We start from the raw sequence: 13824 nt of genomic DNA on the forward strand, positions 1-13824 counted from the left end.
AGTTATTTTTCTAAAAACGTTGAGGGGTCTCTAAGCATTTTATATAAAAAAAAAAGTTCGTAGGGACTTGTAAGGAAACAATTTAAAACTAGTAAGCACTTTCCCTATTCAGAGAAAAAGAAAAAAATTTAGACTTCCAAGTTCTTAACCTACGTAGGAGGAAAACACTATAGAGCCTCCTAAGCATGTTGTCCGTTTAGAGAGAAAAAATCGTAGGGAAGTTTTTATGCGTTTGAATTATGATAAGTCAAGTGGAAAGATGAATGGAAATGAATTTAAAAAAAGAGAGTTATACGTAGCGCCATCTAATGGGAAAATAAACAAACTTAATGTTCTTGACCTTGACCGATTTTAGGCAAAATCAATTCCTCTCTAACCTTTGAAAAATTCTTATTTATTATTTTTAGATAGATCAATACATAAAATGAGGAAAGAGCCAAAATACTACTAACATCAGTATTTCTTCCTCTAAAGTATTTGTGCTGCCATCTGTTGATTAAATCGACAACTATTGTGAATGGCGACAGTTTGAATCAATCGATCAAAAATAATTAATTAACATTTAATAATTTTATTTGAAATTATAAAACTTAAATATTATTGGCGATATCTTTTAAAGAGTCGTAAGGTTTACAATTAAAAAAAATGCAAATTTAATAAATTTTAATCAAAAAATGAGAGGCGTAATGTGGAATGTTTTCAGGAACGTCCTTAGAGGTTAACGCGTGACAGGCGATTAGGTTATGACCCTCTACTAGGTTATATCTTAGCGAGTGAGCGCCTAAACTGAAAGGTGCACCTTTTCAGCCTGGAGCTGGATTCTTTAAGCGAAAGATATGTCGCTTGTTTAACAGATTCCGCGTAAAAATGTTAAAAGGAAAACTCTCGACTGACAGAACAATCTCGCAGCACCTTCAACTGATTACTTAATAGTAAATATAAGTGTTCTCGGGGGAATTTTTGTACGTGTTTCACCGAACAATACATGTATTTATATCCCCGTGTATTCATTAGTATTAATTAATATCCTAATTAAATTGTCACTTAAAAATGCGTCGTAATAAAATTTTAATGTATTTTTTTGTGTTATAAGAAGCGATTCATCGCGTGATTTATAACTTTTGTAAGCGCATTTTTTTTTTTTTAAATTGGAAATTTTCTAGTCGACATCTTCGACCACGTGACTGATCCCCTACGTAACCGCCGGTGACGTCACTAGATCGTGGAAGGGGACAAGATGGCGTCGTCAGATGTTGTTACCGAAGTTGAAATACAGCCAGAGATACAGGAGGTAGAAATCGAAGCTATACCTGTAGAAATGTCGGTAGAAACTGTGGAAACGACGGTGGAATCTGTAGAAGGACAGCCCATGATAGCCCTACAACCGTTACCCGAGCCCGGACGTGAGATCATACTACAGACACAAGAAGAAATAGTGGGTAATGACGGAGACGGAGAAGTTTTAAGCGGATACGATCACATTCCTGTACCGACACCGGAAGTTATTATAGAAACGAGTCCGAGTACCTCTGGTAAAAAAGGTAGAAGGGGTAAAAAGGGCAGAAGAGGAAACAGCGATTTAAATTACGATGCCACCGAAAGGTCTACGGGTGCCAGGAAATGGGAACAGAAACAAGTGCAAATTAAAACATTGGAAGGTGAATTTTCCGTTACCATGTGGGCATCGGGAGCCGATGAGGGTAAGTAAACAATCATTTACCACTCTCTTGTGTTTTTTCTAGTGTTATCAAATTTGCGCTCTAACACATACCCAGTTAATACTGTTACCGCCTGTACCGTTAGCTATGCTGGCCGTTACGATCGAGTTTTACCGTATGCTATTATTATTAAAGTGTTTTCTGTAAGAAAACGTGTCGTTTGATATTAAAATATTAGTGTTTGGATGCCTGCAAGTGATTGTCATGTTGTCGTGGGCGCCGCCATCATCGAAGATGGCGATCGTTGATGGCGTCTGTCCGCCATCTTGAATTACTCGTACACAAAAAGTACAATGATGAAGATGGACGGTAGTGTTTATCCTGCTTGTTACGTGTGAAATTATTCCACTTCTGCCTCTGTGAAAGTGAAATTCGGCCAATGATTGTATTGCTGACAAATGTTTTACATTCTGTTTATTTTTGCCTTTTTTTTTGTATTAAAATCTTTTTAATGTGATTTTCATCACACTGATTTTTAGTTTAATATGCCATGTATGATTTTTTATTTAATAAATTGTATTTTATTATTATAATTACGTAAAATTCGATCGTGAATTTTTTACGGTTATTATGTTAAGATTTTGAATACATAATCTACAACAGTACATAATTTTTTTTTTTTCTTATTAATTGTTTTCGTCTGTTAATTTAAATTGTCTTCAAGTATACATTTTTTAAAAACAGTTTATAATGTACAGCTTTAAAAGCATCAAATTTCTAAGTTTTGGCATGCATGTTGTTCAATTAAAATCAACAAAGCTCATGCTTTCATAATTGATATTTTGAAATATATATATATTTTTTATTTATTTAGAAATTATAGATCTGTTTTAAATGTATTATTTTTTAGTTTCGTTTATAAATATTTCGTTGATATTAATTAAATCTATGTATTTTTAAGTATAACACATTTCATTTTTTGTGCACAAACGTTTTTGAACTGTCATGTTCGAGAGAATGAGAATGAAATTTTGTTTGTGCGATGCACAATGTACTGATTTCTTTATATGCACATTCAGAATTTCTTGTAATGAAAACTTCTGTAAGATAGAATCAGTTTTATTCCAGAAATTTTTAAGAATATTTTCTTTTGATTTATCAATTTTAATTGGAATTTTTGCATATTTAAAAAGTTTTATCGTTTCACATGCAAAGAAAAACAGCTTATACTTGATTTTTACATAAACTTTGGAATGTTTATAATTTTTAGCCTATTGTAAAACACTATTTGGCTCTTTTATATTTAAAAAAACTTTTTAATTTCGATTTTGTTTATCATATTATGCAGTGTTAGAATCTTTCTGGTTGCAACTGTCAAACTTATGTAGTGGCTGCAGGTTCTTTCAGGCCTCAAAAGCAGTCTGAAAGAACCCTGCAGCCATTTAGAGAATGGTAATCACGCAGCTGGAAGTTTTCAATTATTTTAAGTTTTGGATATGTTTTTAATGTTCCTTAATTGACTTTGTAATTTATTCTTTAAAACAATATTATTTGAATAATGTTGTTTAATTAAAAGTTTATTCAAAATTTCTTAGTATCTTAATATGACTAGGAATATTCCTTAGGAATTTTTGTAAATAAACAAATTTTGCAAAATATTTTTTTTTTTTAATTACTTTTAGTTGAAATTATTTGGTTGCTAAATTAAATAAATTCATGAATAGAATGCAGTAATTATATTTAATGTTAGTTTTTAATGTTCAGAAATTTGATACCAACTATTTTTTGTCAACTGATGTAAATACAGTTAAATAATGTATATGCAAACACATTTATTTTTTAAATAATTTTTCTCTTGTGATTATTTTTTTTAATTATTTAAAATAATTAAGAATTAAAAAATTCTGGGAAAATATAATTGAATTATGTGCAATGTTAAAATTTCTGCTATAGTGAACATTTGACATACATTTGAATAAAAAAATTAATATCAGTAGCTGATCATAAAAAAAATCTAATTTTAGGCAGACAAAGAATTGTCAATAAAACTAATGCCATCTAGGGGAAACTAGAAAAACTAGATTGTGAGCTGTATTATTTTTGTCTGGTATAGAGTGATAAGTTATACTAAATGCTCTGCAAATTTTTTTAGACGTATTTTGGTGTTCTGCTTTGATAAACAAAACATAATAGCATAGAAAATAAGTTTACAAACCAAATCACATATTAATGGACATTTTTTTTTTTTTTTTTTTTTTTATAAGTTTAACATTTATTGACATGTGTTTCAAATTGATTTTGATGGTTTCTTTTTACTAAATTATTTTTATCTTAAACTAATTTATTGTAAAAACAAACTGTGGAAAGTTATATCTAAATTTAAATATATCTGGAAACAAAGGCTTGCAAAGGGTCCGGGTGGTGTAACTTGCAAGCGGAGGTTGCGGGTTCAAGCCCCACCCCGTGTTAGTCCATTTCTTCCAGATGGTTTTCAAATTATTTAATAAATTATTAAAAATTATAATTATTAATTTAGTTAAGAGATGACACCTAATGTCTATCTCTAGTAGCAAATTACTTAATATTAATTATTAAATTAGCTGAATTATATCCTGATTATTTAGGCGATTGTTTGGTGATGTTTCTAAAAACAAACATTTACAATCATTTTAAATCAGAGCATCTTAAACTTTTTCATTTGTGATCCTTTTTACTCAAGAAAATTTTATATGACCCTCTGTGTATAGATATATAAAATAGGTATACAAATAAAATCACTGATTTTTACTTGTTATACCAAAACAGTTTTTATATAAATGTTATTTTACCATTTTTTGCCATTTATTAAAGGTAAAAGTAGATTTTCATACTGTTGAGATGGATGTACAGTGGAACTTAACTAGCATAATTCATTCCAGGGTCTTACTCGTAATGCGTTCCACTCCAAAAAAATGCTCAAATGTTTTATGTATAACATTTATTTTAAAAAAATTGTACACTATACACTGTTAAGGAGCATGAATCATTATCATCTTTTCTTCTAGCGCAGAATGAACCATCCTGGAATGAGAATTTGATTTGCAGAAACAAAAAAAAATCGCAGCTAATATGGTTGATAAACACTCCAAACGATATGCCAAATTCTTGGGTTATGTAAAGGCTATAAGTAAATATTAGAAATTAATTAATTTAACCAGAGGTAGGCAGTTATGTTTCCATCTCATATTAAATTTAATAATTATAAATAGTTAACTTTTATTGTAGTATTTATGAAACCGTGCCGGTGCTTATTCTGCAACTTGAACACAAACTATATGGTGTATTTTCTCGGACACATGGCAAATTTCATCACTAAGTTTCCTTCAGTTGATACGTGTATTAAGTTTTGTACACGTTTCGGGCTGTTGACGCCCCTCTTCAGCCAACTTTAAATCACAGATTTTTGCAAACATAAAATTGTTTTAAAACCTCTCTGTACATTAATTAATTTTTATCATCTAGTCGATCTTTTTTCATCGAAGCCAGAGATTCTATTGTACAAACGAATTCTTATTGGTTTTGTTGCGTATGACGTATTCATTTACATAGTGATGTGGTAGATGGGCCACCTCGTGGCAATCTTCTGTTTATAGGCATTAATTTTTATTTTATTATTTTACATAAAAATAATTTACTTTTTAGTTTATATAGAAATAATTTACTTAGTTCCAATTTATAATATGCTGAGCCAATTTTCGTTTATTTTTATACTAAAGTTTTTATTTATACATTACTTACTTTTTATAATTTAAATGCTTTCTTTAAAAGCTAAGGAATGTATAAATAAAAACTTTAGTATAAAAATAAATGAAAATTGGCTCAGCATATTATAAATTGGAACTAAGTAAATTATTTCTATATAAACTAAAAAGTAAATTATTTTTATGTAAAATAATAAAATAAAAATTAATGCCTATAAACAGAAGATTGCCACGAGGTGGCCCATCTACCACATCACTATGTAAATGAATAGTCATACGCAACAAAACCAATAAGAATTCGTTTGTACAATAGAATCTCTGGCTTCGATGAAAAAAGATCGACTAGATGATAAAAAATTAATTAATGTACAGAGAGGTTTTAAAACAATTTTATGTTTGCAAAAATCTGTGATTTAAAGTTGGCTGAAGAGGGGCGTCAACAGCCCGAAACGTGTACAAAACTTAATACACGTATCAACTGAAGGAAAACTTAGTGATGAAATTTGCCATGTGTCCGAGAAAATACACCATATAGTTTGTGTTCAAGTTGCAGTTAACTTTTAATTCAGACATTTCTAAAATGTAATTTGGAATCGGTCGTTAAATTTACTGACCCAAGAATTTGGCGTATCGTATCGTTTGGCGTGTTTATTATATAACGGGCTATGGTCGTTCATGTTTATAAGTAATATGTGTGAATACAAGTTTGGAAAAATGTGTGATCACAAGCGACACTGAGATGCTAACGGAACGAGTGCTAAATACAGACTGGTGGAGCATGCCGCATGCACACAGTTCGGGACTTCCCCTCTCCTCATCACTCGTTATGCGAGGCAAATTTTTACAATTTGTTTTGCTAGTTATGCGAAATACTCGCTGTGCGAGGTGGTCGTTAAGTGAGGTTCTACTGTACTTGTTTGTTTTTACATAAAGAATTAAATCTTGGCTGAATATTGCAGGACATAGGGCATCTTTAACATTTTGTTCTATAAATCAGATTAATATTAATTCTATAATTCTTATAAATTCTATAATTATCAGTAGATTTATAGAATCTGAAGATGGTCACATGATTGGAAACATTTGTTTTTACAATAAATTAGTTGGTGAATATAGATTTTGACATCTTTACATTGCTTATTGCAAATTTAGTTGTTAAAATGAGAATAATCAGTATGATAGTTTTATGATAGCTTTTTGACACACTATTCTATTTATATAATGTAATAAAAACAAACATACCATTTGAAGTAATTGAAGTTGAAAATAGTAATTTCTTCTTAAAAATTGATGGTCAGATTTGTTGTGTATTCTTTGCATATCTTAATCTACTTATCATAAAAACTTCCAGAAAAACATGCACTTTTATTTTTCTGTCCTGCATATAAAAAATAAAGGGATTTATAATTTGTTAACATGAAACAAGTATTTTAAGTTAATTAAAATATAATGATGCTCTAAATTTAAGACATTTCCATTTTTAAAGTAAGGAGATTTGGGCAAATGTTTAGTGATAATTAGAAGTAAACACAGTTTAAAGAATTTATTAAAAAGTAAGAGAGTTATTAATGTATCTAAAATCTAGAGTGATTAAGAGGAAATATTATAAAAATTTCTATTAAATATATAATCTTAGCCATTGATAATGAATATCTCCAATTTAAGACATACTAATTTTAAATAAGAAACACATGTAAAAAAAAGTGAGTCTTAAAATATAATCTTTAACATAATCATACATTTTTGGAATAAAATATTTTAGATGCCAAATTTTGTAAACATTTCTGAAACCTTAATAATAAATAAGCTAACTAATTATGTAACTGCTGTTCGAATTGATTATAAAATAAGTTGTGGGTTCTTTCTGAAGGCATTTTTAACTTCCTTTGGAAAATGCAGTTAGGTGAAATTAGCTGAAAATGAAATATGTTGTAGTTTATGAGGTCCTGGTCAAAAATCCCAATAGGCAGATAGCTGAAAAGTAGATGGGTTTTTTGCTGTAGGCTCTCAAGGTGTATGATTCATACAGTTTTGTCAGAAATAATTCTCTTTTGTGAAAAATACTTTATTTCTGTAAATGCTATATGTTTTAAGATATCTCAAAGTGAAGCGTCAGTTGCACTGCTCTCTAATATTTACGCTTACATGATGTGATTGTATCAGTGCATGTATGTTGTCTTTACTCTTGTAATGGTGTCGGATCATCAAGAAGAATCAAATGGCAATTGGTTTTTACATACATTTTCATATATCTATGAATACATTTGTTAAAAGTTTGTGCAATTCATTCTCTATTGCAACCCATTTCATAACCAAAAATTCAACTGCCGTTCAATCTACAACCAAATCTGCAACCATATCAATTACCACAATACACTTTCGATGAACCTTTGTCTGGTAATGTTTAAAATTCGTAAAACGAACATTTTCAGCCTCACTTGAAGTCTGCTTCAGGTTAAATTGAGAAGGAATTCCAAAGTTAGAATGCCTGGTATCGAACAATTTCAAATGTTAAATTTTAAAATATAATTGGAATATGGTTATTAGTATTCAATGGTTGCAAAAGTGTGCCATCTAGGTGTCCCATGCAAGCCTATTAATTGTGGGACTGGTATAAACGTAAATAATACATCAGCAACAACTTGTTCCTCGTATATGTAGCACCACGTGTACGATAATGCATTGTCGTCCTTAAAGTTGATACATCTACCCACCAGGCCAGCCTGGTGGCATAGGTAGATAGGGCAGTGGTGTATCGTGCATGGTCTATGTCGTATTTGTGCTCATGGACTCTCTGTTGGATGGAACATTTCGTGGAGACGATGTACACCAAGTTTCGTCTAAACCTGTCATCTCTCACCAGAACAGTGTACACACCAGGAGCCCTGAGGTCGTCACATTTGTCTTTCACATTGCGCAATAATGTATATATAGAGGGGGACCTTTTGTGGTGCCTGTTTTGGCCACAATTAATAGGCTTGCATGGGACACCCTATGTATTTATACATAGCTTTTGCAACCATTGAATACGGTTAATAACCATATTCCAATTTTATTTTAAAATTTAACATTTGAAATTGTTCGATATCAGGCATTCTAAGTTTGGAATTCCTTCTCAATTTAACCTGAAGCAGACCTCGAGTGAGGCCAAAAATGTTCGTTTCATGAATTTTAAATGTTACCAGACATAAAGGTTCATCAAGAGTGTTCAGTAACACCAGTAATCACATTGGAAGGTATTGTTACCACAATACATTCTGTAATCACAAATTTTACGAATCTGCTTGTCTTGCCGAAAATGTTCGTTTCATGAATTTTAAATGTTACCGGACATAAAGGTTCGTCAAGAGTGTTCAGTAACACCAGTAATCACATTGGAAGGTATTGTTACCACAATACGTTCTGTAATCACAAATTTTACGAATCTGCTTGTCTTGCAGATGTATTACTAGTTATGCTACTTAGATCTCTATTTTATTTTTTGCTATTGAGTTGTTGTGCTTGGCTATTAAAAATCAGAAGCTCTGAATATTAGAACTCTGTTAAGCCTGAAACTGAGATTTATCAAGTGATTTGAATTGGCTCTTCTTTTTCAGTAGTTGATATTTTCATATTTTTACCATAACATTGTTTCTTTTTAAATGAAATCATAAGGAATTCAAAAAGGTTCAGTATGTGATTCAGTAATTCTTCCCAAAAAAAGACAAAGTATGAATGACAAAATACAAAAATAAAATAAAGAAAATTTTTAAGTTAGCCAAATCAAGATGATTAAAAAAAAGTAGACATTAAATGAACTGTATAAAAGATGAATATTATAAAATAGTAGTAAGGAATAGAAGATTTATAAAAAAAAAAATAAGTGTATCTGATTATAACTAATATATAAAATATATTAAGAAATTGGACAAACTGAACTAAATTTTTTGTTCGGGTTACCATATTTTCAAGTGAATAGCAAGTAAGTCTAAGATAAAATTTAAAAATATGGCAAAGCCTGATATTTTATCTATAGAAATGTAGAAAATAAGGAGTGAAATAGAAATAAAGTATCTTACTTTAATAAGAAACTAAATGTAATGCAGGAATGATTTTATATATATGTGGTGCCCATCCCCCATGCTGACATGCTTGGTTGAGTCTGATGTTGTGCGCAGGCGGGAAAAAGACAAACAGTTAAGAGTTAGAAAAAAAAAAAAAAAGCAACGATGTAGCACAAACGACGTGTCCACTTCAAGACGATTAATATCTATTTAATAATTAGTATCAAGATGATTTGTTTAGTGTTCTTCGTTCTGTAATGTTTTCTGTATCGTATTAAAATATACGTCATTATATGTCATAAGAAGCTCTTCGTATTCTTTCTTAAACTGCATTCAGCATATGCTTCTTAAAGCCCAGCCCAGCCATCTATAGACACCACATATATAAATATATATATTTATAATAGAGTTCATGATTGAAAAGTGCAAGTTTCAATTTTGCTAACTTGAACATTTGGAGCAGTAGTAAAGAGAGAAACATTTGAGAGTTGAAGAGCTTTAAAAAATAATAACTGAAACAAACTGGTCAAGAATGAATTAATAAAACCATTATTCTCTATGTTATGTTTTATCAGCATTTCTGTCTAATTCTTTTACTTCTAAATTAAATATAAAAAATAAACTTAAAAAGTACTATTAAAAGTAGTTATCTTTAAAAATTTTAAACAATCCAGAAAATCTAGCATAAATTCACTTATATTTTTTGATTTCTGAACTTTTCTAAAAAAATTATAAGAGTAGTAGTATTTTTCTTGCTTTGATAAAGTATTTATGTTAAAAATGTTTACAAGTTTTTAAAAAGTTATTTATTTCAAAAGACCAAAGTTTTTAGTAAGTAACAATGATAAAAAATAATCAGATATAATATCTGTAAATAATAATAACTGTTCCTCATAATTTTAATAATATGATTAAATACAAATATATTAATATTGTTATCAATAACAAGTTTTGAAAAAAGAATTTTTTCATCTCCAAATTGACAGGATTCAGTTAGTGTACTAAAAATAGTTGATTCAGTATTGCAGTATTAGATTAAATGTTGTGGTGCAGGAGGTCAAGAAAAGGCATTAAAAAGTGACACAACATTTTTTATTACTGGACCAAATTTACTGAAATTTTCATAGAACTTCAAACAATAAGTGAAATTCATAGAGATTTTTAAAATAGCCACTGTTCCACAAACCACAGTATAGAGACAGGCCTGAAATTTGCTGAAAGTACATCCAGCATGTTTTAGTTAATGACTTGATTTCATCTGCAATTGCTTTTTTTAAAGATTAATGGTTTTGGGCCAGTCTGAAAGACTTTGTCTTTAAACAACCTCACAAAAATCATGGGTTCAGATGAGGGTTATAAGATGGCCATTCAATGCCTCCTGCCCAATGAATCTTAGTATTTAAAGTGATAACACAGTCCTCAGAGTCCTACAGCCAGGAGAATACGTCCACAAAAAAATGAATCCTTTATTGGTCAGAAAATCTGACAAATGACAAGAGTGGATTAATAGTTTAAATTTCCTCCTTTCTGTTAGTCACACTGTAGTATTAGTAGTTTGAAGATGGGCAATATTATGCTGCAAATCTATATCCAAGAATAGCAAATATATTGTATATTATTAATTAGTTTCAAATGGTTTAAAAGTATATCACTACATTTGCTGCTTATCATTCTTTTCTGAACATAATCCTCAAGAATTATCTCTCTGGGCTCCTGAAACATTAACAGTAAGTTTTTTGGCTAATGTTTGAGCATGGATTTGTTTTAGCCAAAGTAAATTTATATGGTACTGTTCAGAATCAATACATTTATTATCTAACATATAGTCCATTTAAGATCATCTTTAGTTATTTGCCTCTTCCTAAATTAAAAAAAAAAACAGATAGAAAAATTACATTTATAAATTAATACAAAACTGCATGATTGTTACTATCTTGAAATCTAGCACTTCATTAATTACTTCAAGTACAGTATATGATGCCAGATAGAAACTGTGTTACTATCATATTTTAAGTAATAATGTATTATAGAATTATCCTAAAATGTTTGATATAACAGGGCTCCTCTTACTACTAGTAAAATCATTATTTATGAATAAAACTGATAATACAATTACATATATATTTGTCAGGTTGTGAAATGATCTCCAATGGTTTTTCATTAGGTTCAAAGTGATGTTTTCTGGCAGTTCAAATGCCCACCTACTAGAAGGCTGTGTTAATGACCATTCCTTTTCATTGCTAAAGTGTAGCTTATGTCATTTCACATAAGTGCTTTGTTAACTATCCATATCTTATCATAAATACCATCTACAGTGTTGTTAAGTTGCAGACCTGCCAATGTTGAAATGGTTTAAATTGGTAACTATTCAAGCAAAAAATATTATAGCACTTGTTGTGGTACCAACATAAATGAAAAAACACACAATAAACTTGTATTGTAAAGATTGATATTCTTTACAATACAATAATCTTTAGTAGCATCTGTTTTCATAAATCTGTAATGTATGAGAATGTCAAAATGGCATCATTTTGCTGCACTCAACAAGCGCTAGACATAATATGCAAGAACTTAAATTCAGCTCAACACATCTGAGTAAGCTTTTGTTATTTGAGTTTTGAAATCTCTATTGTAACATTAAAGTGTAAAAAAATATTTTAATTTATTTTATAAAACTAAATATTAAAGAAAAAAGCATAGATATGGAATACTGCAAAACAATGCACATGGAGCAATTTTACTGTGTATCTATAATTTTGTTGAATGATATCACTTCATTTCATTGAACATTTCAATTAACAAATTCAGCAAGATTATGAAATTAAGCTCAAACTAACAAGCTGAATTTAAATTGTCCTAAGGTGATTTGAAATATAATAAATAATATATTTCATCGGTTAGTGATTTCATCTCAAAACAAAACTATAAATGATATTTTCAAGAATTTTATAATTATAAGAAAGTGCATTTAATTTGTAATAAAAATAATTATTATTAAGCATTATAATTGCAAAATCAAAATTATAAATTTTGTATTGTGCCACTTTCTATAGCCAGTATAGTTGAACAGAGCTTTTGTAACAATAAAATATTGTGATTCTCTTTGTATTCTGCATAATTTGAGAATACAGGGCTGTGCTAAAGCTTTCTGAATTTGATTAATATTTTTCACAACTAATTAGGCAAATCCTAAAGAATTTTTCCTGTCAGTGGGTACTCTGTATAAGCTCACTTTTGTGTTGAATGACTTTTGTAAAATGAGTGAGAGCATGTCAATTGTAGTAATGGTTAAATTTATTAATCTTGTTCTTAAGAAATCACTACACCGATAACAAGATTCAATTTTAATTGATTAAATATAAGGTGTTACCTCAATTGTATTTATGCACATAATCTTCACAAATCTTAAGTTTTATTAAATTTTAGATTGTCACTAATGATATTTTTTATTAATTCTATGAAAATAAATCATCTTTCCTTTATGATTAAATTTGTTAAGGGGACGAAGGATTGAATCTGGATGGGTCAAAAAACCCCAGGAATTTTTCAGGAGTGGTCTGTCCAGATGTGTTAGGCCCCATTTTTTACCATCCCCAGTTATCCCATTGTGAGCCTGTTGAATCTATAATGGGCGTGCTAGAGTTTAAAAAATTAATAAATGAAATTGTTTATGATAAAATTACCACATTGCACTTTCACTAATCTGAACTAATTTTATGTTTTTCTGCTAAATGTTCATCAAAAACATAAAGAAGTTATGGATTATTTTTTAAAATATGGCAAAATTGTAACATTGATAAGTATTAAACATTAATAAAGGACATTTTACACACTTTTCCAGAACCATTCCTTTATTAGAACAGATGTTTTTGGACACTTTCAGGGATCTGCATCAGATTACTATGAATACATAGTGAAAATTTAAATTGATGGATTTAATTTCACTAACCACTCTTTTGAACACTGTTAAATCCATTAGACATTCAATTTGTACTCATTATAAATATTGTATTCTGTTGAGCACCCCTAAAAGTGACCAAAAACTTTTTTAATAAAGGACTGGTGCTGGAAAAGTATGGAAGGTGTCTTTTATTATCAAGTGGTTCCAGTTTTTAGGAGTGTTTTATGTACAGTAAAAACTGCTTAGGCGACCACCTGTCAAAACAGGCAAAAATTTATGGCATGGAATAGTTTATACATAGAGTCTTGATATAAGTTACCCGTATTAAACGACCACCTGTGTAACACAACTGCAGGCATCGATTTTTGGTTCGAAACAACATACAACAACTGTAATAAGCGACCACTTCCCGAGTATATCTGGTCTCAACTATTGTTCGAACCCATCTCAACAACGTTTTCCCCTCCTAATATAATGAATTA

The 13824-nt window shown here is 29.8% G+C and overlaps 1 protein-coding gene across 1 annotated transcript in view; it reads left to right on the top strand.

Annotated features, from left to right (window-relative positions):
* The first annotated feature begins 1199 nt into the window (after positions 1 to 1199).
* Positions 1200 to 13824, top strand: part of LOC136978274 (transcriptional repressor protein YY1-like) — a 37666-nt gene continuing 25041 nt past the window's right edge. Inside the window, exon 1 of the mRNA XM_067273959.1 lies at positions 1200 to 1700. Within this exon, the coding sequence (XP_067130060.1) occupies positions 1238 to 1700 (463 nt within the window). The 5' untranslated portion in view covers positions 1200 to 1237. The remainder of the gene's footprint in view (positions 1701 to 13824) is intronic.

The sequence above is a fragment of the Centruroides vittatus genome, unplaced genomic scaffold, assembly GCF_030686945.1.
Source record: "Centruroides vittatus isolate TY-2023 unplaced genomic scaffold, ASM3068694v2 contig_502, whole genome shotgun sequence".
In the NCBI taxonomy this organism is placed as follows: Eukaryota; Metazoa; Arthropoda; class Arachnida; order Scorpiones; family Buthidae; genus Centruroides; species Centruroides vittatus.